The sequence below is a fragment of the Thunnus albacares genome, chromosome 23 (assembly GCF_914725855.1).
Source record: "Thunnus albacares chromosome 23, fThuAlb1.1, whole genome shotgun sequence".
Taxonomy (NCBI): domain Eukaryota; kingdom Metazoa; phylum Chordata; class Actinopteri; order Scombriformes; family Scombridae; genus Thunnus; species Thunnus albacares.
The window spans coordinates 23,479,457-23,506,147 of NC_058128.1; the positions used below are offsets into that span (position 1 = coordinate 23,479,457).

The 26,691-nt window shown below is 40.1% G+C and overlaps 1 protein-coding gene across 2 annotated transcripts in view; it reads left to right on the forward strand.

Annotated features, from left to right (window-relative positions):
* The window catches only part of tmtc1 (transmembrane O-mannosyltransferase targeting cadherins 1), a 152,865-nt gene that overhangs the window by 93,234 nt on the left and 32,940 nt on the right, over nt 1-26,691 (forward strand). For both annotated transcript variants that reach the window (XM_044343776.1, XM_044343775.1), the window contains 2 exons: nt 6,918-7,107; nt 17,462-17,583. In XM_044343776.1, the coding sequence (XP_044199711.1) occupies nt 6,918-7,107; nt 17,462-17,583 (312 nt within the window). The remainder of the gene's footprint in view (nt 1-6,917; nt 7,108-17,461; nt 17,584-26,691) is intronic.

The window sequence follows — 26,691 nt, forward strand, 5'->3', positions numbered from 1 at the left end:
TGGGCCTTTCAGCTGGTAATTTTATGTGACACTCTCTGCCAGACATCTGCAGGTATGATTATTTAATCAACTGGATAGCATCATAAAACAGTAACAACCATATCATTTCAGTAAAATGGCACAAAACAAGAAAAAATGCCGCCACTATACCTTAGCTATGGATACATATCCTTCTGCTTTTAGTCTCAGGCTTTTTCCTTGGTAGGCTGCTCTTGTTTTCTGTTGGAACAATTAATAAGAAACGCTTTTTGTTTGGCACCAAATTACCGCTTTCTGATTGGCTGCTGTGATCAATACCAAGACCTAATTAAAGTTTGAAAGTCAAATTTCTAACCGTTGCATTTGTTTAACACTCATAAAAATCATTTCCATTCACATGGCTGTTTTGCTCTCTGGGAAACTAATGATAATGATATTCCAACTGTCCAATGACACGCTTTTTTTAATGATATAACACAGAATAATAATCAACATGAATGCTGAGGGAAGACAATTAGCCTACATTTTAATTGATGGGGATTGATTGTAAAGGGACCTGGATAATGGATAGGGTGACACTGGCTAGAGGGTAGGAATCACTAGTAGGGTGTAGGAATCACTAGTAGGGTGTAGGAATAAGTCATGAGTTAGTTTTGAGTTAGCAGTGAGGTCTGGCGGTCCTCTCAGCGGTGTTGGTGTTTGTCATCATCTGTGAGAACAGTATAATCTGTCATTAGCACAGCAGCCTGCACACGCAGTGACAAATAGCTCTCTTCTCCCTCTGCCACATGGGAAATTTATAGCAGAGGCTCATATCCCTCACTCTGTCCTTCGTCTCGCCTTCATTTCCTACTCTCATTATTTCTGCTCTCTGATGTCTGGCTGAGTCTCTATTCCCTTATCACCTGTCTGTCTGTCTGTCTGTCTGTCTGTCTGTCGCTCATTTGTCTCTGGCGTTCGACATTCACAGTGTGCAGGTGAAGAGAGACGTAAACCTTGAAGGTTGTTGCACCGAGACACAGTTAGATCTCTGACCTGAGTGTGTACGTTATATTTATGCATTCCACCTTCATCTGATATGTAACGGTGACAATCCATCACGTTAGTGTCTCTCTGCCAGTCCATTTATAAGTCATCACAGCAGCATCCTGACTGTCATTAATCAGCTCTGTTTATGTGTGTGTGTGTGTCTGTGTGTGTTTGTGTAAGAGAGAAATAAATCAATTTATAGACTCTCTCTATTCCCTCTCTCTTTTTCTGTCAGTTCATCTGTTTCCCTCCTTGTCCTTTATGTGTGTCTGCGTGTGTGTGTGTGTGTGTGTGTGTGCGTGTGTGTGTGATGACAGTCAGCATGATGGATTACAGTAACTATACGTGATGTGGTTGAAGTGTCACATTTCATCCTCATCATCCACTGCAGTCTGAACTGTACTGTAACCACCAGATGCAACACACATGGTCCAGTCTCTCTAAGGACACATCACACACATCTGTTCATGTGTCTGATGTGTATATATGTGTGTGTAAATCTGTTACTGTGGTGGACTGAGTGCTGTAGAGAAGAGAGTGAAAGCTCTGTTGATTCAGCTGTAACTATTCCATTTTTTCTGAAGGTCAAGTACCTGCATGTGTGTGAATTATAAAGATGTGCGTGTGTGTGTATGTGTGTGAATTATAAAGTACATTCTGTTTCTGTCTTAGACAAGGTAAAGATGGAAAGTAATTTAAGAACGTTAATTGTTATCATAATTTCAGTTTTCCCCAAAAATGTGCTGAAATGTGTGACTAAATCTCTAAAGAACATCATTGAGATGTAATTTTAAACACAACACCAGTAGCAGCCTCAGTAGCTCAGCTGAGAGAGAAGGTAAAATAATAAGGTAAAATAAATGATAGAAACAAAAAACATGTCGACATGTGGACGCATATTGGTGCAGAAAGAAAGAGTGATTGTGTAGTAGTGTTGCAAGAGGTAACCCTGTGTGATGGCTTTTTAAAGTTAATCACAGAGTATAATCCTGGAATCCCACAGGGTTTGATTCTGGGGCCTCTACTGTTTAACTGCTCCCTCTAGGCTGAATCATGGAAGACAATAAGATTGCTTTTCATAGCTATGCCAACAACACCCAGATTTAATTAGCTCTGTCACTGAATGAATCTGGTCCCATACACTCACTGTGCCAGTGCTTAGTATGAGTCAGTCTATGGATACAAAAAAAAAAAAAAAAGTCCTTCAGTTAAACACAGACAAGATAGAAAAGATTGTACTTGGCAACAAGTACTCAAGGTTATTGCTCAGATTGATTCTATAACTATAAAGATGAAAGTTATAAATCTTGAGTTTGAATAGACTGAGCTGAGCTGCAGCAGCCATGTCAAGGCAATAGCTGAATCAGAATTTTATCATCTCAAACAAATAGTAAGAATCAGACGTCTGTTGGTCAGTCAACAAAAGTATCTCAACAACAATTGGATACAATGCCATGAAACTTTGTACAGGCAGTCATGGGTCCAGAGGATGAAGCCTGGACTCTTAGTCTTGTTCCTATGTTGGTTTAATCTCAAAATAAATAATACACGTCTGGATGTAAAACTTCAATTCTTTGACATCAGACCAGACACCCTCCCTGCATTTTTGAAGTAGCAGAATTCTGAATCAAACCTGCTAGTCTGTATCTGTTATTTCACACTAAAATCAGTCAGGTGGATTCTAACGTGGAAGTGGTTTGCTTAAGTTTGACTAAAATGTTCACCCTTGGCCATGCCTAAAATTTAACTTAAATGTTCATGCTTTTCTCTCAGTAGGACAGGACTAAAATGTCCACTAAAAATAAGAAGGATAAAATTGACTAAATATGACTAAAACTCACATGGACTTTTTAATCTAAGGACTAAGACAAAATGTAAAAAAATAGCTGATGAGTTTCAACATAGCACTACTACACAGAACTATCTGAGATCGCTGAATTTTTCCTCCAAGCCCTTTCACTCATTTGACATTTTTGCACTGGAAGATGCCTTGATGTATAGCTGTGAGTGTGTGTGTGTGTGAGGAGGTGTAGAACAGCTGAGAGCGCTGCTTCGCACCTGAAGCCTGGATCCTCTTCCCATCTCAGGGGAGCAAAACGCCCATACGCCTCCTGACAAATCTGACAAATCACTCATTTTCTCTTTCTGCTCCCTGATCCCTCACTACTTTTTTCCTTCTGCCTTCTGTTTCTTCTCCTGTCTGGGAGCCACTGTCGATGTGCGACTGCGTGTGTGTGTGTGTGTGTATGTGGATGTGTGGTAATTTGTGGTTAGAGGCTCTTGCAAAATGTGGAAAAAAGGAAATTGAATTTATGGCCCAGGCCCATCAGATGACGGCAGGTGGAGAACATTCTGCTGCATGCTAAACGGCCTGTCAGCACCACATTGGAGGGCTACCTTATCTCCATGTGTGTGAGTGTGTGTGTGTGAGAGAGTGTGAGAGCTAGTGACAACCTCTGCAAGTCCTCTGCAAGTCTTTGTATGCCTATTGACCCAAGCCTGTTTATTTCAGACTTTGTCTCCCGTGTCGCTCTCCAGCCGTCAATCTCTTTAATAGGCAATCTGAACAGAAGTCAGAGGAACAAAGGGAGACAGCAGAGGGATCAGGAAGAGGGAGGACCAGCGCTACCTCTTTTCGTCTTCCTGACATGTTTTCATTGCTGTGTTCAGAGGGGATTCAGCCTGTGCCCCCCCCCCCCCTCCAGCTCGTCAGCAGGTGGCTTCACGGCCATGTTGAGCTTTAGTCTCTCTGTTAGATCGTCCTGGAGGAATCGATACCTAACCCGCAGCCGCTCCTCACTGCCTGACTATTCAGAATTCAGTCCAACACAGCCTCCATCTGAATCGATGAAGACTTTAGCTCACCGTCTTTTATATGGTAACCTCATTTTGAGAGAGTCAGAGGGGAGAATCAGCTTAGAGTGGTGCTCAGATTTGCTGGAAGTCAGTCATGGGAAAGGAATAATAATAGCAGATGAAAGAATGACTACCTATGCTAAAAAAGTCTTTGTCATTGATAGTCATTCTTGAGTCACCTCTCTCACATCAGTACAGGTTCCACACCATATGGCTTATGTGTACTTCTAGGCTTTTTTCCTAGTTTGAGCAGCACCCCTGAGTTCCAGTTAAAGGAAATTTCAGTTAGTGATATTTTAGTCAACATTGGGTTCCCATCTTTATGGCAACAGTTTGGGAAAAACCCTGTTCTGTTTCAACATGACAATGCCCCTGTGCACAATGCCACCTCCATAAATAAATGGTTTTCCTGGTTTGCTGTGGAAGAACTTGATAGTCCTACACAGAGCCCTGACCTCAAACCCATCCACCTTGGGATGAACTGGAATGCCAGCTGTGATCTTATCACCCAACATCAGTGTTGGACCTCACTAATACTTCTGTGTTTGAATGGGAGCAAATCCCTGCAGCCAGGTTCCAACATCTGCTAGAAATCCTAAAACCAGAAGAGTGGAAATTGTTACAGCAGCAGATTAATGCGCGTGATTTTGGAATCACATGTTCAACAACCAGCTATGGCTTGAATGTTCAGATGTGGCCCTGCAGTGTATCTACCAGGGCTGTAGTCATAAAAAAAAAGAAAGGCACTGTGTGGAGTTTTGACCAATTGTGGCACAGTGGAGCAATGTTTTAAAGATGTGTTTCATCTTGTGCACTACTAACATTTCTCACAAGGATCACGCAGGTGATGCAATACACATTCATGCTGACTTCAGAGGGTGGAAAGACAAACATTTAGTGTGCAGTATGCCACCTAGCTTGACATTTGTTGGTGGAAACACCCCGAGAAATACATTAAGAGGGCAGAAACAGGTGGGAAGAAGAAGACTGCTGGCCAATGTTAACGTGGATGAAAGCAATGCAGGTTTCATGTAACAAATAATCTAAATTCAAAGGTTCACTTACTAGCTTTCCTTAGCTTCCAACTCCACCTCATGGTCTTGGAAATGCAAATGCAAATGAGCTGGTTCAGTTGTCATGACAAGACTTCAGTATATAATTTCAGTCATGTGATAACACATGGTCATATACAGTGGGGAGATTGTAACCCCAAAGATGGTCTCAGGTGTCAGATGTGAATGTCCTTGAGTCCACTGCCTCCTGGTTGATTAACTCTGCCTCCTTCCCAGTCAGTTCTCTGACTGGTTTTGGTCTGGTGTTCACAGACTCACCAAGTAGAGGTCAGTGGACAGCTGGAGGGAGATTAAAGAGGATATTCACATCTGATCACAAAGACCATCCTGAAACTCAGTCAGCTGCAGTTCTTCAGAAAAGCAGCAATTCTGTCTCATTTGCTGCCTGGATAGGTTACTTTACTTTGATTGATTCTTCTGTCTGTATGATGTTTTCAGGATGGGCTATAGACATCAATTGATGCATGTAAAATGCTTCACAACACCACAGTGGTGTGTTTGGCTTGAAAAAGTTAAAACACAAATTTGCAAGGATGAAAGAAATGACAAAGATGAAAGCACCAATAAATGGATAGAGGAGATTGCAGGATGTCAGTGCAGGACGGACTAAGTGCTTTAGATTCAGCTGAAAGTAACAGAGAACATAAAAGTTTTTCCTGGTTTTAAGGGTGGGCACAGTTGGGGCACGTCTTACTTTCTTAAAGTTTGTCACAGCTCTGTGTTCATATGATAAAAGAGAGAGATAATTTGACTTAACAGAATGTACGCTCCAGCCTGTACAGTTAAAGATGTTTCTCCTACATTACAAATCCATTTGTCTTTACTACAGACTAGAGGGAAACCAGTTTGGGCAGTAATGACATGTCCTTCAGCCACCAAGTTGTCTGACCTGATCATAATGAGTGTGTGTATTCTTGTACTGCAGTCCTTGTGAAAACCAATTATAGTTGTAGGATGTGCCCACATTACTGTGGGTACATTTGAAAACGTTTTCTGCCCACAATTGCTAAAACAATGGAAATCTCATCTTCTTCCTTTGGTGGTTGGTAAACAACTAAATGGAGCATTACTACCATCTTCTGTGTGGCAAATGGAAGTATGTTTGCCACATCCAAGAATCTGTCCTTATTTCCAATCCACCAACACTATTGTGGACATGGTCTTTAGTTAACAGCAAGATATTTTAGCTGTTGGTAGGGTTAGATTTTAGCATGCTGAGCTTCTTCAAAGTGTTAGTGCAGTGTCAATCAGGGGCTAGAACTAATCTTACCAGTGCAAGGTCAAAAGAAATTGTGTGTTTTTGCTGTTGGGCATGCTGAAATAACCCACATTCTTGGCCATTCTTTGTTATTTACTCATTCCTTTTTTTCCCCCGTCTTATTTTTTTGTCCTTCTCTATCTCTCTCGCCTTGTCCTGTTTGTTGGAGCAGTCCCAGTGCTTCTCTATCTGACCCTGTCCTGGTTGTTTTAATAGCAGCAGATAGCTGTCACTCTGTGGACAGATCAATACTCCAGACAGCCATGCAGGCCTTGAACCCACTGAGCGAAACACAGTGAAAGGGAGAGGAAAAAGATGACCACAGCAAAAGAAAAAGCAGCAGCAGCACAACCCAGGCTTTTGGCATTCAATACATGCTGTGATTTGGCAGAGGCTCATTTGATTGGTCTCTAAATGTCAGGTTAGATAAATTACTCCCAATCAGTGTTTAACCTTGGAGAACCTCCTGTTCTTTTCATCCTCAGGTAAACTGCCAAACGCTCAAGCATTGAGATAAACAGGATGATTGTAATGATTGATTACTATTCTGATTAGGTCTGACTATTCTGATAATGTTACTGCGTGACTCAAAAGTTTCTCCTTCTCTTCTTCCTCATATCCTTTACCCAATCCTACACCCCTCTCCTCTTCCATTTCTCTCTACCTCCCATCCATTGTCTCTTTCTCCACATCCTCCAACTCTCTTTACCTCCTCTCCTCAGGATTTTGACCTACTCTTACCTGTTGTCCTTTAACGCCTGGCTGCTGCTGGCCCCCATCGTGCTGTGTTACGACTGGCAGGTGGGCAGCATTCCCCTGGTGGAGTCGCTTGGCGATATGCGCAACATTGCCACTGTGCTGCTGGCTGTGGTGATGGTCGCCCTCTGCTTGCACTGCGTCCTCTCACTGCAGGTAAGAGCAAGAAAGTGACAAGTAGCTGGAACATGTCTAAGACCATGTATCCCAAGAACTCTGTCGCCTCATGATGCCTGTCTGCCCTCTGAAGACGAGAGGAGATCTGGTAAAATTCCAAACGTGACAGGGTTCAAATGATAGCCCTGTGGTTTAATCAAGAAGGTTCAGTGGCAGTTAAAAGCCTCTGAAATGTAGCATTTTTCATTAAATTTCAAGCGACTGTACAATCATTGCTAATAGGTATGAGTGAGTTCAGAAATATCTGTAGCTTCTGATTTTATTGGAAATTCAGTAGATCTTTTCATTCTAATTACCTACCTCCCACACTTTGGTCCAGATTAGGATATCCTCACAACAACTGGACAGATGGACGTAAAATGAAATACAGATATTCATGACCCCCAAAGCATAATCCCCAAGGATTCCTGCAATTTGCTATTTAATCAACTAACTTATTCAGGCAACCTCCTGACTTTTTCTCAAAACAGCACAATGTGTATATAAAGACCCATTAATGAGTATGCTTTCAGACCCCAGCGGGACGCTTAATTGGTGCTTTATTAAAGGCGAGTGTGTTGAAAAGGTTAGCTCGGTCAAGCCTCTATATGTTAAAATACAAAGACATAACATCTGTTGGAAGACAAATGCACCTTGTGCTTTCAGCTACAGGATCACTTTTCCAAGAAAACAAAGAATTAAGACATTTTTCAATTCTCATGGTGTATTTGCAATGAATTTACTCATTACTGAAGAAACCATTTTTGAACTGGACTCTGCAGACATACTTCATTATATGTTTTCATCTAGTCTAGGGACATGACACACAAATATGCACACACACATATCATATACACATCCTCCCTATTACTTCTCATCTCATACATCTGTTACCGTGGAGACAGACCTTGCTCTGTAAAAAGTGTGTGTTTTCCAAAGATGTGTTGTCTGTGGGGAAGAGATTTTCTCAATCAGCACCAGCTTTCTTTAATACCCCCTGCCCTCCCTTAGTGCTATACGTCCTTATTTCTCTTTCCCACAATCCCTTTCAGTTTATCTCCCTCTTACATTTCAGATGATATTTGGTTCAAAGGGTCTTTCAAAGTGTGCTGCCATTTAAAGGAAAAAACATTCCTCAAGTGTTTCCCGGCAGAAAATGCACTAAATGCAGCAATGTGTTGTGCTACTTTCTTTTCAGACTGTTTATTCCATAGGTTTGTATTCATATTTGGTAATTTTTTCTCCAGAATGAAAGAGTCATGACTCTGTAATGCTAGTGAATCTCACACTCTGAGAAGTCAAAATATTCAAAATAATTTTCTTTTCATCCATCAGAGCCTCAGCAGAGCCGGAGGGAGAGCTCTGTACTTCTGAATGCACAAGTAGAATCACTTTATTTGCCCAGAACATTTTGTACATGGGAATTGTTCCTTGAATTTAACTTATCTTTAAAGGAGCCTGAAGCCTTTCTGTACTCCTAGTAGAGCAAAGCCCACAAAGCATAATTTAAAGCCTAAACATAAACTTAATTTTTCCATGATAACTGATTTATAATGAGCAATTTTACACACCGTTTTACATTTACACACCCCACTTCTTCTATTCAGAAAATGCAGAAATCCATGGCACACCCTGTGGCTGTGTGTGCTGTCTTTTGATTTTTTTTCATTAAATTTAAATTTAAGAAGTTGTGGCTCTTCGAGACACAACAGATGCATAGTTTTTGCCTTCAAAAGATTTGTACTTCTGATATTATACAAGTTGTACTTTAGATTCTAGTATTATTAAGCACTGAAAATATTTCAAATCAAATTAAGCATAGAGTTGCTCTGAGTTTAATCTCCCTGTTTGATTGTCCTTGCTCAGATGAATTTTAAATGAGGGGAACATGTCGAGCATAAAAAATCAAGACCAGCACCAGGAGTGTAAAAGTTTTGATATTACCTTTGAGTAAGTCGTTTTTGTAGTTGACCAGTATTTTTAAATGAATCTGCCCAAGTGTAACATGGCCTTACACCATTTTGACTCTCTGGCACTTGCAGACTCATTGGCTGAACAGCACATACTTATGAAGTCTGGAAAGCAGAGAGCTGTCCAAATCTAGTCTGCAGAAGTTTCTTTTTACAGACTCTTGGTTTACGTCCATTCATCAACCTTGTAGTTGCAAATTTGATGTGGCACTTGACTTCAAGCATGGCAAACTACCAAGAGTTGACGCATAGATATGCTTGCTCTTACAGTAGATGTGCTTCATACAGTAGCCCAGATGTCCCATATTTATTATTCTCATTTGACTTATGTAGTAATTTTTGATGCTTTTGAATGCTGGTGTGACCTAGTGTGACACAAATGGTCCATGTCTCCAGCCTACAAACTGGATTCTAGGGTTCGACTGATTATTGGCCTGGTTGATCTAATATTCACCATTTTTACGATTATTGGAATCGTTTTGTTTTTTTTTATCTGATTGCCCATAAAATAAATTACAGTAAACGTCACAATCCTCTACGCTGAAGTTTTAAAAACACCACAATCTTATGATCTATTTCTATGATGACAAACATGGCCAGTTTCCCAGTTACACTGCTGAAAATGCCCAGATAATGCACTTGCACTGTTGCAGTGATATACAGAGACATATCGACTTTATTTATGGAGCAATAGCTATATCTTTGAGTAACATTGGTGCCAGTGCTACTGGAACTTATTTTAGCTACCATATAGCAAACGCAACATTACTCATCTGTATGATTTTGTGTTTTTACATTTTATAGGTAGCTGATGGTCATAATAACCATTGGCTACTAATGTTGAGTCTTGCTAACTTTAATGTGATACTGAATGTCAACAAGTTGATTTGTTGAAATCAAATAATTTAGCCAGCTGACTAGCAAAAAAATTGATAGGCTATAATGTTATTTCTTGCACGTCACTTACCAGGACTGGCCATACTCTCAGTCTCAACCCACGACTACTAGTAATGTTACTGAAGCTGTCTCTGACTTCTTGTAACTGTTAGGAGAGGTGCAGGATTGTTGTTGGAGACTATGGATACAAAGGAACTGCATCTAAGGCCTTACACAGACTGCATACACAGACTGCATAGATGATGTACACTTGTCAGAGTTGAATAGTCACTTCTATTGCTATTATACATATTCAGCCATAGTAATCAAAGGAACAGAAGCCGTCTCAGTGGAGAGCATGCTGATCGACTCTGCTTTTTGCACCACAATCTGGTGCTGCTGCCTTGGGACTATTAATTTAGACTTAGCGGTTTTATTAATTTTTACTTTATTTACTCAATAAAACTCTGGGGAGCTATTTTGTTTGTTTACTTATTTATTTAATTAATTTATTCAAATTTTCATTTAACCTTATAAGAAATGCTGCTGGGAGCTCCCTGCACTTTTTGTTTTAATATAATATTAAAAAATTCTCTTTTTATCAAACATAGGCATTTCAACAAAGTTTTGTGTTGGAGTTTGTGTTATTCTAATTTTTGTATATTGGTTCCAAATATCAGTTATCGGTCTCCTTGATTACTAATAATTGGTATCAATATCGGCCCTGAAAAAAACGTATCGATCAACCCCTTCTAGATTCAGCACTCAACCACCAGGGACAACAGCTACAATTGGAACATGCATAATACCAACACTCATGACTTCTCAAATCACTGGTATAATGCCATTTCCAAATCCTCGGTACAGACGCACAGTGCTTTTGTAGCAAAAGAACGTCCGGTCAGGCGGTGTAATTGGTGAGGACAGCTGGACTTGTGGAGCCAGTTTCATGTCAAACAGATTCACATGTAGGAGTTACGCCTTGATTCCACCAGGCACGGCTGTGTCGTGCTCTGGCTGTGACATGGTTTTGTTCTGTCCTCAGCACGGTTTCATACCCCACTGGGAGCATTTCAGAAGCGGAGCGTTTTGCTTCGGTATGTCAGGGAGAAGAGAGCCACCCCTCTACCTGGAAAGGAAGCCAGGGACCAGGGCAGTCGTGGCAGCAGTGGTGTCATAAAATCTTGTGATTTTCCACTTCCAAGATGAACCTCTCGTCATCCATGGTGACAAATATCCTCTGACCAGTTGACTTCTGGCCTGCTGCCATTGGTTATACAATTAATGTTGATGTAGGGATGTGATATACGATCGGGAGTCTGCACAGGGTGTTTTATTTTCAAAACTGACCAGATGCTCTATGCTGTTCACGTGTCTGACTTCCTGCCTGGCTTGATCTGCTCTGTGCAGCTTGACGCGGCTTCCGTCAAAAATAGAATGGAGAGCCGCTTCTGAAACGCGCTGCAGTGCGTTTGGTGGGATTACAAGCATTGACTAGAGTGGCTGCGATCAGCTCCGGCGGCCAAGTCGCAGCCGGAATGCAGACGTGCCCAGTGAGATCAAGCTGTTAGAGTTTGACCTTTAATCTCTATGTCCACTTTAGGCCAATCAGTCTCATTTGTAAAGGAGAGCTTGATGTGCACAGATTCAAGTGTATTAGATTGAATTGCTCATAGTTAGAGTCAGATTTTATTGTTAACCTTGCACCTATGTAAGCTCTCTTTTTGTCAGACCAGACTCTGTTCAGATTTTAATGAAACCAGACTACAGAGATGAAGTGATTTTCCACCACTGTTCATCCTATTTCTGAACTCTGATGGGTTTAACTTCATTAAGTGTTCCCGTGTGTCTTTTTGTGTGCAGAGTTAAATTGTCAGAGGTGTGTGTACTAGTTGTAGACCGTATGAGGTAAGACATTTGGGTCATACAGAGCCTGTAGCAGCGCTGAGAGTGCCGCTGCCAGTGTAGAGTGCATGGATTAGTCTCGCTGGAAGGATATTCTGTCTTTTATGACTGTTTTAGAGCTGTAGGATGGAAGACGAGTGTGTTATGGTCTGTGTTTAAATGTTAATTGTACCTGTGAGGGCTGTCAGCACTGTAGATATTTTTATTGTGGCGTGTGTGTGTGTGTAAGAGAGAAGGAGCCAGAAAAATAAATGTATGTGAATGGTGTGCAATGATTCCCACAGGATTTTGTGAGACTGCGGTGGGTGGACCTCGGACCCTCTAGGGGGGTCCAGAAGAAAATTATGTACATTTTAAAGTTAAATGCATCAATTTTGTGCACTTTGAGAAAATGAAGAGGCTAGATCTATGAAGAACTTTGTGCTCTTGTAAACGATTTTGTGTTCTGGTAAATGATTTAAAGGACCAGTGTGTAAGATATAATGGCATCTAGCGGTGAGGTTGCAGATTGCAACCAACTGAATACCCCTCCCATCTCACCATCCCCATCCAAACATCTAGGAGAATCTATGGTGGTCGCGAAACCTGTGACGAATGCAACAGGCCCTCTCAGTGTTTGGTTTGTCCATTCTGGGCTACTGTAGAAACATGATGGGCTCCGTGGAAGAGGACCTGCTCCCTATGTAGATATAAAGGGCTCATTCTACGCTAACAAAAACACAATTCTTATTTTCAGGTGATTATACCCTAATTAAAACATACTTATGAATAATAAATTCCATTTCTGCCAAGTTTGTTCCACTAGATGCCACTAAATTCTACACACTGCACCTTTAATCATAAACGCATTATCCATAATAAACATCTTAAATGCTGGTGAGTTTATATAATTTTAAAGTTGCACAGTACATAGATAAACAATAATGTCATTTCCATATTTATGCATAATTTAGATGACAGTGTTAGCATAGCCCTGATTGATCCATACTCATCTTGCGGACAGACCTGACAAAGCATGAATTCAGACTCTTTACAAATTATAATGTAGTTATTTTATTGCAATTAAATCACAGCAAAATCTAAGTTTATTTTTGGTCTCTGCAGAACGCGGATGGGAAAAAAATAGGTTCATGCACCAGGCGAGCAATTCTTATTGGATTGAATAGACTCTATCTTTGGGTCCGGTATCCAGATCTTATAATACATCCATGGTTAATTATCTTATCTCGAGATAACGAAATAATTAACTTGTGATCTTGAGATAACAGCATGGCCGTTCTCAGCCTCTGTATTTATGTTATTATGAGAAATGTAAAAATATTTTCAGTTCATTATGAAACTGTGGCGGGAAAAATTGGTGATCCGCCACAGTCTGGGTAATTAATGGGATACACTGGTGTTTGCAGAATTTTTAAGGTCACCAGACTTATTCCTGTTTGTTGGTGATATATGGATTGAAAGTCAGTCACACACACAAACACACACTCACACACAATCTACCTCCCTCAAATTGCATGCAGCTGTCAGTATGAATATGTTTTCCCAACCTTTGTAACCTTTTTTCACTGCACTTCTGCTCTGTACAAAGCGCACACGGCTGACCCCACTATGACCTCTAGAAGTAATTGGCGCTGCAGTGTGCCCCTTCCTGCCCTCTCCCTTGACCTCAGCATGTGATTGACACGGCGGTAAAGACCTCACGGTTGAGCCCAAAGCCTTGGTGGTTTCTATCTTAACTTCCTTCCTGTGTTAAAAGAGGGGTGGGGTGGGGCTTTAAATCGAACTCCATTTTGGTCCACAACACCCAGAGGAAAAAACACATAGAATGTGCACTGCAGGAAGTAAGTCTTTCACTTGCTTGGTCTCACACGCGCACACACACACGTAATGTTTAGGAACTGGCAAGGGAGAAGTTCACTAGATGCCTTTTGCAGTGACTTCCATATAGTAGTCAAGGATTGTATGGCTACAGAATGCTCTAGTTGTGTATGTATGTGTGTCTATCTTATGTCTGTGTCCATTTCTGTGCAGCCGTTGCCAGTGTATCTGGGGCTGTGTATGAGCATTTTAATGCCAGTGGTCAGTTTTTACAAGTGTGTTTGTGTATCTGTGTGTGGTGTGTCTGTGAGTGTGCCAGGCCATCTGTGGTTCTGGCTGGCCTCTCCGGTGTGGGCAGCAGGTCTTCATTCAGTTTCTGTCTTCTTTCTCTGGTTGGTCCAGCTGGGTCCACTCACAGAAGTCTGGAAATAACTTAGAATGAGCTCCTCTCAAGTCTTCAGGCAGTCATTCTATTGGCAGTGAGGTTGAAAACGCCCCTCCTCCCTCTGGAAGTAACACCTCTGGTTGGATTTCTGTCTTTGGGGTTGAAAATAAATTCTCCCTGTAGAATAATTTTATTGGGTTGAAGTATAACGACAGCCAGCTGTGTCTCAGCTCTTTCCTAATGTGTGGAGAATTTATATGTGATTAAAGTAAGGTTGGGTGATATGACCATGAGACTATAAATTTGTCAGCTGCCATGAGATTTCCCTATAGCTTTAAACTTTGGTTTATACTGTGGTAGCTATTCTCATAATATCTCTGACTCTTCAGACTCTTATAGGCAATGTTGCCAGTCAGTGTGCTGGATGGTTTTATGGCATGATTGGACTTAAATCAGATTTTTGTATTGATGTGGTGAAGTACCTTGATTTGTCAAGTATTTAATCCATTGGATTAGTAAGTAAGTAAGTAAGTTTATTTGATCAAATGTCACAAAGAGCCTCCCAATAAAAGACAAGAGAAAAACAGACTTTCCCATGTGGTTATTTTATCTATTAACAGTTTATAAATGGATTTTCCCAGATAATTAACTATTGTAGAATATATATTGGTATCAGGATATGTAGTTACTGTGATAGAGGATTTTATCCATGCCCATTTCTAGATTATAGCATTTTTCAAATGATTCTGATCATTTGAAAAATGACACTGATCACAGTCATTTCTGACACTGTCACTGGATAGTACCAAAGTATGGACTTTTCAAACCCTGCACACAGTATGACTTTAATTCCTAATTCCAGATATCTACTGGCTAAATTATGCAGAGCATCTTCCAGCAGTCTGTCCTTAGATCATACACATTTTGGAATTGTTTTAAGTTGCTTGGCTGTCATCTTATTGAATACATGTTTTCAGCTAATTTATGATCAATTAGGTAACGGATATTGGCTGTACTCGTTTTAATTACTGAATCCAGCACAGTGTCTTATCTTCATTTTGCATTTCCTGAATAGAAGAAAAACTGTAGCATTTCTTCTCCTGCTTCAGGAGAGGATCTTTCTCACCGGCATCTGTTTACTTGGTAAAGCATGAGTGAACAGTCTCTCCCGACAAACAATGCAGCCTCCCACTGCATCAATCAGCAACACATATGTCATCTTGCTTTGAACCATAATTGCAGCTAATTAGTTTGATAATGAAAATGGTGAGACTCATTCCTGACATGCATGGTTCCCCTGGTTTAATCAAAATTTGATCAGCAGTGTTCGGGGTAACATGTATGACAGATGGATGAGTGAAAATACAAAATGAAAAACAGATGGAGAGGGAAATAGAGGAGAAGATGTGCAAATAGATGAAGTGAGAACGTAATGGATGCAGGGAATCTAATCGAACAGAGACACTAATAAGATGCATATGGAAACTGGTTGGTGAATTGGGATTCAAAGAGAAGATCAAAGAAATGAAATAAACAGAAGAACAAACTGATGAACAAAGGAGAAGATCATGAACAAAAAAACAAGTGGATTAAAGGAGGATCCTATAGAAAAACAGAAATGAACTAATATTAAAAACAGACAACATGAGGAAAAACAAGGTAAGTTCCAGAGAAAGGAGATTTACCTTTACAATACAAGGGTATGGTAGGAAATCAGTAATATTGACTTCCTACTAAGCTCTGAATACTGTACTTTTTTATTCCTTTATTGTTTCATTGATGTCTTTTCAAAAGGGGACCTGAGGACAAGAAAAGATTCATAAAACTACCAGTATGAGAAAAGCCCTTTGATTTTCAGTCATCCTATGTATCAAGTATTTATCACTTAGAGCCCATATCTACCTGTCATTAACATGTAATCTGCATCCAATCATATCACTAGCCTTTACATTCACACCTGGTTTTCATAATCTCTATTTTGCCTGCACTGTGATTGGATCACAATATGCAAAAATAGGTAGGGTGGAGCCGTCAAACATGTCAACATTTTAGGTTAAGGGAATTGATGGAGGATACTATCAAGTGACCGTTACAATGTGCAAGATGATAGTCACTTGACAGATGGAGACAGCCAAAGGCATCTACTTTTTGGTAAACTGCCAATGTAAACCTTCAAGAAGGTAAGTGGAGTCAGTCAGTTGCTAGCTCAGCTAACCCCAAACAGAGCAAAGGGAATGTCTAGGTCTGGAAAGCACTAAAATAGGGTGCTGTTTGTGCTGTTTGCATCACCACCACAAAAATAGAGCCCTAAATCATGTATGTTGTTATTAGTATGACTATAGATATGCTTTAAAGCCTGCTCACATGACTTAAAACAACAAAACACAACTCAAAGGGAATTTTGAAACCAGCTGTAGTGTGGCTAAGTGAGTTTATATTTGTTCATCTATAGATTTTCTCAGTACACAATTCCCTCATCCACATTCATAATTAGTGCACTGCAGTTTGTGTGGATAAAATTCAGGCTGTTAGCAATCTGCTGTTATATCAGTAAGTCTGTGATATTACTGTAGGTCCATTAACAGTCTATGATCGCATCAGTAGATACTCTTTATCTCTAGATGTTCATAATGTTTATAGTATTATCAGTGTCATATCAGCAGTGTGTGTGTGTTCTTTATAATATTCAGGTCATTACCAGTCAATGATCACATCAGTAGCTCAGTGTTTTTTCAGTGTGTTTGTTGGTTATGATATCACTATAGGTCTGTCCCAATCAGAGATGGTCTCAGTAGCTGCCGATGCTGATGGCAGAACAAGACTCTGATTGGAGCTACGCTCATCAGCGCTTCACACTTCTCTCACTCTCATTACTGCTAATGAGCCAATCCACTGAACCCAGCAGGGGGGGGCTGCCGACTCAGCCAATTAGAGGCCTGTTTGTTCAAATAAACACAGTCATGGTGGGATAACATGGAAGGAGAGAAGGCAGAGGCTGTGGGCATAATGAAATATGAATGGCCTCAGATATGGGCTCTATAGAAAACGGAATTAACTGTAATTTGATAATTTGATCGCCTTAATAGCTTCTCTGTTGCACAGATGATTGTTAATATTTAAGACAGATTGGTCACGGCTGCTGAACATGCGTGTGTGTGTGTGTTGGCAAAGCCTGGATGGCACATATTACCATTCATAATGAATGTGATCTCAGCCATGCTGTTTGAAGCGGTTACACTTGGTGCCTTTTGACTCAATTTATTGAAAAATTTAATATCAGTTTGTTTGCTGTGAATATGCTCATATCTCTGTTTGCCCCCCCCCCCCCGTCTCTCTCTCTCTCTCTCTCTCTCTCTCTCTCTCTCTCTCTCTCTCTCTTCCTCTCTCTCTATCTCTGCAGAGACAGGAGAGCAGGGAAGTGTTGGTGGGAATGTTGTTCCTGGTGTTTCCTTTCATTCCTGCCAGTAACCTTTTCTTCAGGGTGGGATTTGTCGTGGCTGAGAGGGTTCTCTACATGCCGAGGTGAGTGTGTGTGTGTGTGGGGGCATGTGAATATTTGTATGCACCTGTATTCTACTCCCAGAAAGGCTAAGTATGTATATTTTATTGAGAAACTATAGTTTCTTTGACATTGTTTTGATTTATTAATCACATTTTTAACTAAACCTGAGGGTTTTTTGTTCTTTGAGTGCTTTTATCTGTCCTTCCTTAGGCCCTGATCACACTGGCTATACATTGTACAACAAAAAATATTTCTATTTTTATTCATTCTAGTCTTTCATTTCATTTAATATTTATGAAACATTGCTAAAAATATTCAAATCATTGTATGATAAAAATTGTCCAATAAAACATTACAATAAAAGACAAAAATATGCAGACAGTCTATAGATCACAAAGGGACTATAAAATGTCTGCAAAAAGAAAAATATACTATAGAGAGGATTCATAAAGTATAGATCTATAGAGGCAGAAAACAAATATAAAAAATATAAAAATAATTTGGCTAATATTATGAGGATATGTAAGAATTAATACTATAATAAAATATAGAAGATATTATAGTATAGAAGATAACAACAACAACATCAAAGGAACATGGAGTATGTTAAACAGCATTATTAGAAATGGATCAAGAAACTTAAGTTACCCACAGTAATTTATTAATAATGATAAGACCATAAATAATATGGATGATGTTGTTAGTGGTTTTAATTAATTCTGTTTAAGTGTGGGACCAAAATTGGCAGAAAAAATCAATGATACAGAAACAACCAAAGAGGGGACAGAGGGGAGTTCAGTTTTTCTTAGAGCAATAGAAGAAAAAGAAATCATGGATATTGTAAGCAAATGAACAAAAATTATTCTGACTGGAATGAAATTACAATAGACAAGAAAGTCATCAAAGTAATTGCAAAACCTCTAACTCATATCTGTAACGTGTCCCTCCAAACTGGTAAATTTCCAAGCAAAATAAAAATTGCACAAGTGATACCATTATATAAAACTGGGGATAGACACCACTCTACAAATTACAGGCCTGTTTCTTTACTTTCCCAATTCTCCAAGATATTACAAAAACTCTTTACTGACAGTCAGTCTGGAATCAGAACAAACAGATCAGCATCTTTGGCACTAATTGAATCACTTGAAGAAATGACTAATTGTGTAGACGAAAAACAGTAGTGGGAGTGGGAGTTTTTATGGAGAAAGCATTTGATACCATTCAGCACAATATATTTCTAAATAAATTGGAAAGGTACGGTATCAGAGGGATTGTGCTGAATTGGTTGAGAAGCTGCAGGCAACAATTTGTAAAGACAGGTGAGCATAAATCAACATGCATGCATATTACTTGGAGTACCTCAGGGATCAGTATTATATCATATATTCATTTTGTATATAAATGACATACATTATGTAGAGTATCAAAAATACTGAAATTTGTATTATTTGCCGACGACGCAAATATTTTTTGTTCTGAGGAGAATTTACAGCAGCTTTTGGAGGTGATCACAACAGAAATGATAGAATTAAAAGGGTGGTTTGACACAAACAAATTGTCATTAAATCTGACCACAACAAAGACTATGTTGTTTGGAAATTGTAAAATAAACAATCAAGTACAAATGATAATAGTCAATATCAATATAGAAAGAGAATATGAAAATACATTTCTAGGTGTGATATTAGACCACAAAATCTGCTGGAAACCTAATATAAGATATGTGTGAGTGAAGCTGGCAAGGAGCGGTGCAATACTAAGAAAAGACACATTCTGGATCTCAAAGAGTTGTTCACTCTATTGTTTTCTTGTATTACTGTATCTGAGTTACTGTGTGGAGGTAACACCTACAAAAGCACCCTCCAGCCATTATGCATACTACAAAAAAGAGCCATATGGGTAGTAAACAATGAAGGATATAGCAAACACACCAGCACACTGTTTTTAAAGTCATATACCTTGAAGTTTGTGGATCTGGAAGAATTTAACACAACACACATAATGTATATAGCAAGAAATCATCTACTACTAGGTAATATACAGAAAATGCTCTTCGACAGAGAGTGGGGTTATAATCTGAGAGAGAATTTTAATTCAGATGTATATTTCTTAAAAGATTGGATGTTCAAGAAAAGATGTATGAGTAGTTCTTTAACTTTGGGTGTCCAGGTCACTTCTCCCAAAGAAATGACCAAATGACCATTTTATTTATTTATTTAGTTTGCTTTGCATTGTGGGTCTTGTTTTTATTGTCTTTGGCCATCCTTTCTATTAGTAATAGTAACTCTGTACTTATCAAGTTAAAGCATATCCTATACATGATATTTCGGACTGTCCCAAAGCACCTGTCGATAAGACTTTCTGGTGTGCAAGATCTTTGTAGTGAACATTCTGACACCGTGTGTGACATTATAAGCATCGTTGTTGAAAAAGGTTCTGATAAGTTGATGATGTGTCTCTGCAATTCACCAGGCAGTCATCAATCAGTCTGACATGCATCACACATTCTGACACAGATTACAATCAAGATGATGATGGTGGAGCTGATTATGAATATAATTTAGGAGGTGAGGACTGATTGGACCAAGTCTGTTCAGTCTGGGTCCGTTGATGTTTACAGTAGAGAGACAGAATGAAGTGTGGATACAGATTATTTTGAACATATTCCATTTTTAAAACTTCACATTACATGTGCAAGGAGTAGTAGTAAGGATACAAACAGGTCTGTCCCTGGTTTTGTCAGACGATTTATTAGACCCATAGATCTAATGAGAAAAAGAAAAGACAAGAACAACAAGAAGAAGTCAAAAAACACGAGCAGTAGGACATGTTGTAAACGAACCTCCACATTTGTCAAATTCTTTGGAAGAGAAAGGAAGGAGAACGGTAAAATTAGGACCCAAACTGTCCTTTGTAAGATCCATCACAGTTTACAGACTGAATTTCTGCCTCAACCATGACCTACTGTACTTACTGCATACAGCTGTCCTATGCAATCAGGTATTATTATGAGCAACATTTCAAGTGTGCTCCTTTTCAGTTTGACCTCCAAATAAAGAGGATTAGATAATATGAATGAACTACAACCTGTCTGCTCTTCTGACTGCTCGTGTTTCTTGCCTCTCTAGACTTTGCCATAGTGAGTGGAAATTTCCTTTAAACTCAATGAAAACAAAGAAAGCGATAAAATATAAACAGTGAAATTGCAGCATGTCACTGGCTCGGTTGTATAAGACGTCTCAGTCACTAATGATATTAAAGTTCTTGGTAATTTGGCATATTAATCATTTGAAAGACTTAATGAGGTGACAAGCACTTACCTCAACTCAGCTCCGGAGAGCACTTGTGTTTTGGTGTGTGTGTGTGTGTGTGTGTGCGTGGTCATCTCTGAGTCCTTATATGCTCGTAGACAGCCGTATTGCTCTGCACTGCTCTTCACTCTGAAGTCAAGAGCCTCTCTTACTAAGAGTCTCTACCTTGTTTGCCTGCTCTCAGTCGCTCTCTATTCTCCTTTTCTCTTCAATAGATCTGTCCATCATTCCCTCTCCTTCCCCGACTTCCACTGCCAGTCTCTTTCCATCTCTCCCTCATTAACTCTGACTTTCCATCCGTTGCTTTTAGATTTTTGTTTTCCTCCCATTCGTCACTGCTCCTCTTCTCCTTATCCCTCCATCCTCATCTCATTTTCTGCATCTGTTTCTTTCTGTCTCCACCTCCTCTTAGTCTTCCACTCCGGACTAAGCTGCCATCTCTCAGTTTTTCTTTGATTTTCTCTCTATCTGAGTTCCACTGTAAATTAATCCTTTAGGCTTCGTGATGTGTCAAGTGTGTAAATGTTCCCCATGAATCACAGGATCCTCAGGGGCCGTGGGTGACCTTGCTTGGGCTTAGACTGCCCATGGGGTCTGCACATGTAGTGAATCCTCCCTCCAAGTGGGAGGATTTAGCTGGGAGCAGATGCCTTCAGGGGGTAGAGGTCAGAGCAATCCCCTGACTTGATCTCCCTCAGCACTCACTTAACCTGCTGCATGGCTAATTGCAGTGTAACTGTCTGCAGATGCTTCTGCTGCCTCCTGAGCTCAGTTCAAATGCCAGCTCTCCTCCGACTCCCGACTCCCTCTCAGCTCTGAGAGGACCCAGGGCTGCATACTTTCATCATGGAAGCAGCCGTTCGTCCAGATGGTTAGCTTGTAGGAGGCCTGATTAGCTGAGATGCATTTTAAACATTAGTATATGTAAATATACAATGGTTTCATTTCATACATTCCATTGACTGTCAGGATGCCATGCTTTGTGAATATGGCAAGAATGTGCCTGCAATTCTCAATTTATTATAATATAAAACTATCAAAGTATAATATTTGATCCGACAGATTCATTTGATAAAGGTCCACTAACTAGCTTTTTTTGTGGAACTTTAAACTGTATCTAAGTCTCCATCAGTGAATGGATTATCGCTAGGATTTCATTGATACTACCACTCTTATTATACTCTACAATGACTGAAGTTTAAAAACCACATATAACATAACAGTCAGTCACTATCAGTCCTTCATCCTGTCCTCTGTCCTCCTCCCTCTGCTGCTGATGTGATTCACTGGTGCAGGTCCCGCTAGTAGAGGGAGGAGGAGCTGTTTTGGGAGGGGAGGCTGCCGTCTCAGCCAGTAGCCAAGTTTACAAGAATTTGCTCAATTTTATGATATGTGGCTGATTAGGCTAAACAGTTAAGACTACATATAGCCAGTGTGTCAACTTTTGTTTTAGCTTCTTCATAAAAATTTGCTGTTAGCCGCTAAAACATACCAGAGGTAGATGGCAGACTGCAGACAAAGCAGTTGAAAATATCGCTTTTCTGCAAGCTTATGCTCATTGAACAGATGTTGTGATAAATTATTCTTATAGGGTTTTTAATTGCAAAGGTTTCATTGCAGTTACAGTGACGAGAATAATATTAAAGTAATAAAAGTAATAAAGTCATCAAACTTGAGTAAAATGTACCTGGTGCCACAGGTGGGACTAACGTTGTTGTTAAGCTGTTGTCAAGCTGTGCACCAGAACCAAGGAGGAGTAAAACTAGGCAGTACTGGCCAAATATGGATCAAGATTCTGTTACTGCATTGCCTATTTCTCGCCTCAAATGTTTTCAGAAGCATATTTTAGTGTACTGTTTAGCTGTAATATGAGAAAGTTTGTGACTCAGCAGCCACGTTGAAAACAGACAAGCTGAAACCAAGCATCGCCCGACTCGCAATGTGTATCCCACCACCCCCCATTAATCTCACTCCCTGGTTTCTTCAAGTACTGATAATAATACCAAACTTGAAAATACTTTGTTCCTGCTAATTTAGAATTTTCAGAACTGGGTCTGTCTTAGTCTAAATTCAAGGGGGGATTCTTATCATGTAGTCCTTGTACTAGCTCCCTCTCTCTATCCTCCACCTCATTGACAAGATGTTGTGTTTCAGAAAACAAGAAGTGGACATGGAAGAGGAATATTTCTTCCTCTGCCCCACTTGTGCTTCCTTTCATCCCATCCACTAACTGTCCTCTACTCCCTCCCTCTCTTCCTCTGTCTATTCATTCTGTTCATCTCCTCCCTCCAAATGTAGACAGGGGAGTTTCTCTTACAGCGGTGGAGCTGTCTTTAGAGTAGAGCAGCAGGATTAGCAGTGATTTCCATTCAGACAGGTTTACAAGCTCTGTGGGGTGGGGGAGGTGTGAGTCGGGGGCATTAATAACACCCCCTGCAGACCCATAACCACAAGGTCGACTCAAAAACAGCATAGAGCAACACAGCAGTATAGTTGATGTATTAGTTGGCACAAAAGACAGCAGATTATAACAGTGCAGCTTAGGTATGTGTATACAGAAGAGCGTTATTGGCTCTTGACTTTGCTATTGTTTTTCCGTGGTGACATATGAGAATCAGCATCATTACTGCTGCGGCTCATCAGCCCCGAGACAGTGGATTAAAGAGGAAAGTCTCTGCTGTAAAGTAAATCTTTTAAATGCAAAAACAACTCGACTCAGAGCAGAGGAAATGTTTCACTGGAGGCAGAAAACAGACTTTACAATTGACTGCTGTTTGGGTTCAATGGAGAGAAGCTGCTCAGTCGAATAAGCCACTCCCATAATACAACCACACATATACAGCGTTTGTCAGTTTTCTTCACACATGATCCCTTCTGCAGACTCTTCTCTGCTGGCTGCATTGATTGCCTAACACCTTAACCGTAACTTATCTACAGTACATGCCTGAAGTCAACCAGAACCCTCACCTTATCCCAACTCCAATATTAAACCCCTACACCTGGCTGACGCAGTTCTTCTCCAAAATTACGCTCCTTCTTCTCACTCTAATAACTCGCTCAATACTGTAAGCACCAGAATTTAACCCACATCGACAGAATCCCCTTTCAGTGATATCAGATTTTAGAGAATTGCTTCTACATTTCTGTGTCAATACAATTCCCCTCTGAAAACAGTGTAATGCTAAAATATGAAGTCCTTGTAATTCTTAGGACTTTCTCTGTCCAATCATCAACTTACGGTTATTGATTTCAAAAAGGAATAAATTTGGATGTAATCAGCTGCTAAAGCAGGGATACTCAAATACATATTCCACTATTATTCCGAATATGACAATATTCCAAATTTGATACGGGTCATGTAAACAGCATATTCCGTTTGGTATTCCAAATTAGGCCTTATTCCAAATGTAGCATTTTCCAATTAAGACATGTGGGGTATGCCGATATTATTCAGGTTTTAGGAGCATTCTCTGGACATGTATACAGCGCATTCAGAATATGTGTCTCAGTTGGGGTTTTTACAGCAGTTTGTAACACGCGGCCTCTTGCCTGTTTACGATCAGCTCTTTGCCTTGTAAACAAACCAGCTAGTCAACAGTTTGCAAGGCTGGGATAGAGATGCATGACGGGCTGGTTGTGTAACGCACCCCTGCACAGAAAAAAATGACTGAATATGCCGGAGCAGGAAGGCAGACAGAGCAGAGGAATGAGAGGAGAGTAGAGAGCTGTTCAGGGTGAACTGGAAAAACAGAGCGCGCCTTCTCCACGACGGGGATGGAGGGGATTGGTTATTATCCTGACATGCAGCCATGGACTGACAGTGACAACTCGGCGTGATGCACCAAAAACGCTCAGCAGTGTAGTAAACATCATGGGACACCCTAGGTACTAGATGTGCCTGTAACTATAAATGTATAATATCATTCATATCAGTCAAATATCAGGCAGCAGCTCACTAATGTTTTTCACCTGGCTGGTATACCTCACTGCCTGCAGAGATCTTGTGATTCCCCTTCTCACTGGAGCAGAGGGAAACCCTGAAAACCCTCTGCATGTAAATGGTAATATTAGTGGAATATTCATTTTCATTAGCCATGTAAACAGCTTAGTAAGAATATTGTCTTTTCTGGAATAAGGGAAAGCGAATATTTTGTGCATGTAAATGTAGTCAGTGATTCACAATACAAATGTTCAATCAACTCACTTCCCACGTCTTCAACCAGACCCTCTTGTCTTACTCCTCATGTGTGCATGCGAACGTGAGTGTGCATGCCTGTGTGTGTATGTGTATGTGTGTGTGTGTGTAGCATGGTGATGTATGTAGGGGGGGGGGCACTTGTCTATGAGCTGCTTAGGGTGTTTTTCATAAGACAATTAGTGTATGATAATCTCATTTTCTGCAATGTTGATTCACACGCTGTGAGGTTTTACTGTCACACAAGCTACACACACAAAAATACTTGGCAGGTGATTGGGTGAACCATCTGTCTATCACTGTCTTACCATGCAAGGCAGCTGAATTCGCGACGCTGATTGGTCCGAACCAGAGGTGGTTCAGACACAAGCGCAAAACAGAAGAAATTACAAATAAGCCGACTACAAATAAAGGCCTGCAGTTGAGGTTAATATAGGACCCAGCCAATATTTGGGAATTTACAGTATGAGTCTTAGGAACATTTTTAGGCAATTTACAAACTTGTCAGTGCCATCTTTCAAGCCTACATGAAGTGAGTGGTTGATATTCAAAAGATAGATTCATATTATGGAGTAAGACATTGTTTAAATGATGGTTGCCTTTAACAGACATTTGATTGTTGATTAATAAATGACTGAATAAAGTATTGGCTGAGAATGACTTTGGAGGGATCCTAGGATGAAGGGGAAATATTTAAGTATTGGATGGAGTAAGTATTTAGAGTATACCCCATGTACTTGAGTTAGATTTAAGACCTCAACATACTTCATACAGCTAGATCATTTCATTGAATCATACTGAGGCCTTCCTGAGACTAATTTTTGTAAGCTGCTGTGTGGACAATTTGAAATTTCTGACTCTGGCGACCCCTAGTGGCAATTTATGATACTACTGACTAACAACTGATCTGAAGTAACTTGTAGACCGCACCATTTTCCACCAAGATCGTCTCATTTTTCTACAAGATGAAGGTCATGTCATCAGAATAATTTGTAAGATGCTGTAATCACATAAAAATTCTACACACAGGGGCTTTAATGAAATGTCTCTAACCAGTCACGAGCCTGCCATACTGATATCTGGATAGCAAACATTAGCAGAGCACAGCCTGGGAATGACTGATGGCTGAGCACACTGTTTGTCTGACACAGCTGACAGGACACACAGTGAAGAAAAGAGGGAGGGAGGGAGGTGTCCAAGCTGGTTAATGTCTACATGCCAATTTAGGGGTGGATAGGGATACAAAGGGATGGATGTGGTGAAAGAGTGGAAACAGAGAGGGAAAGAGGGCTGGAAGGTATAAGTAGCTGCTCTTTTCTATTGACTCTGTGTTTTTCTGCATTTTCATGGTTATTTGCTGTCAGCTTTGTCGGTGTTTTTTTCCCTCACTCTGTTGTTTACATCCAGGTGCTTTTATATGCATTCTAAAGTATCACAGAAATTGAAATTCAGCAATTCTAATTCCTGTAACAACTGGTGAAATAACTGGCAAGAGGACTCAATTACACAACTCAGAGACAGAAATCTTGATCAAAAACAGTCTTTACTTGCAAAGGTTCAGTACACAGGAAGTCAGTCAGAAGATCAGGCAAATAAATCCAACAAGGGGATGACAAAGG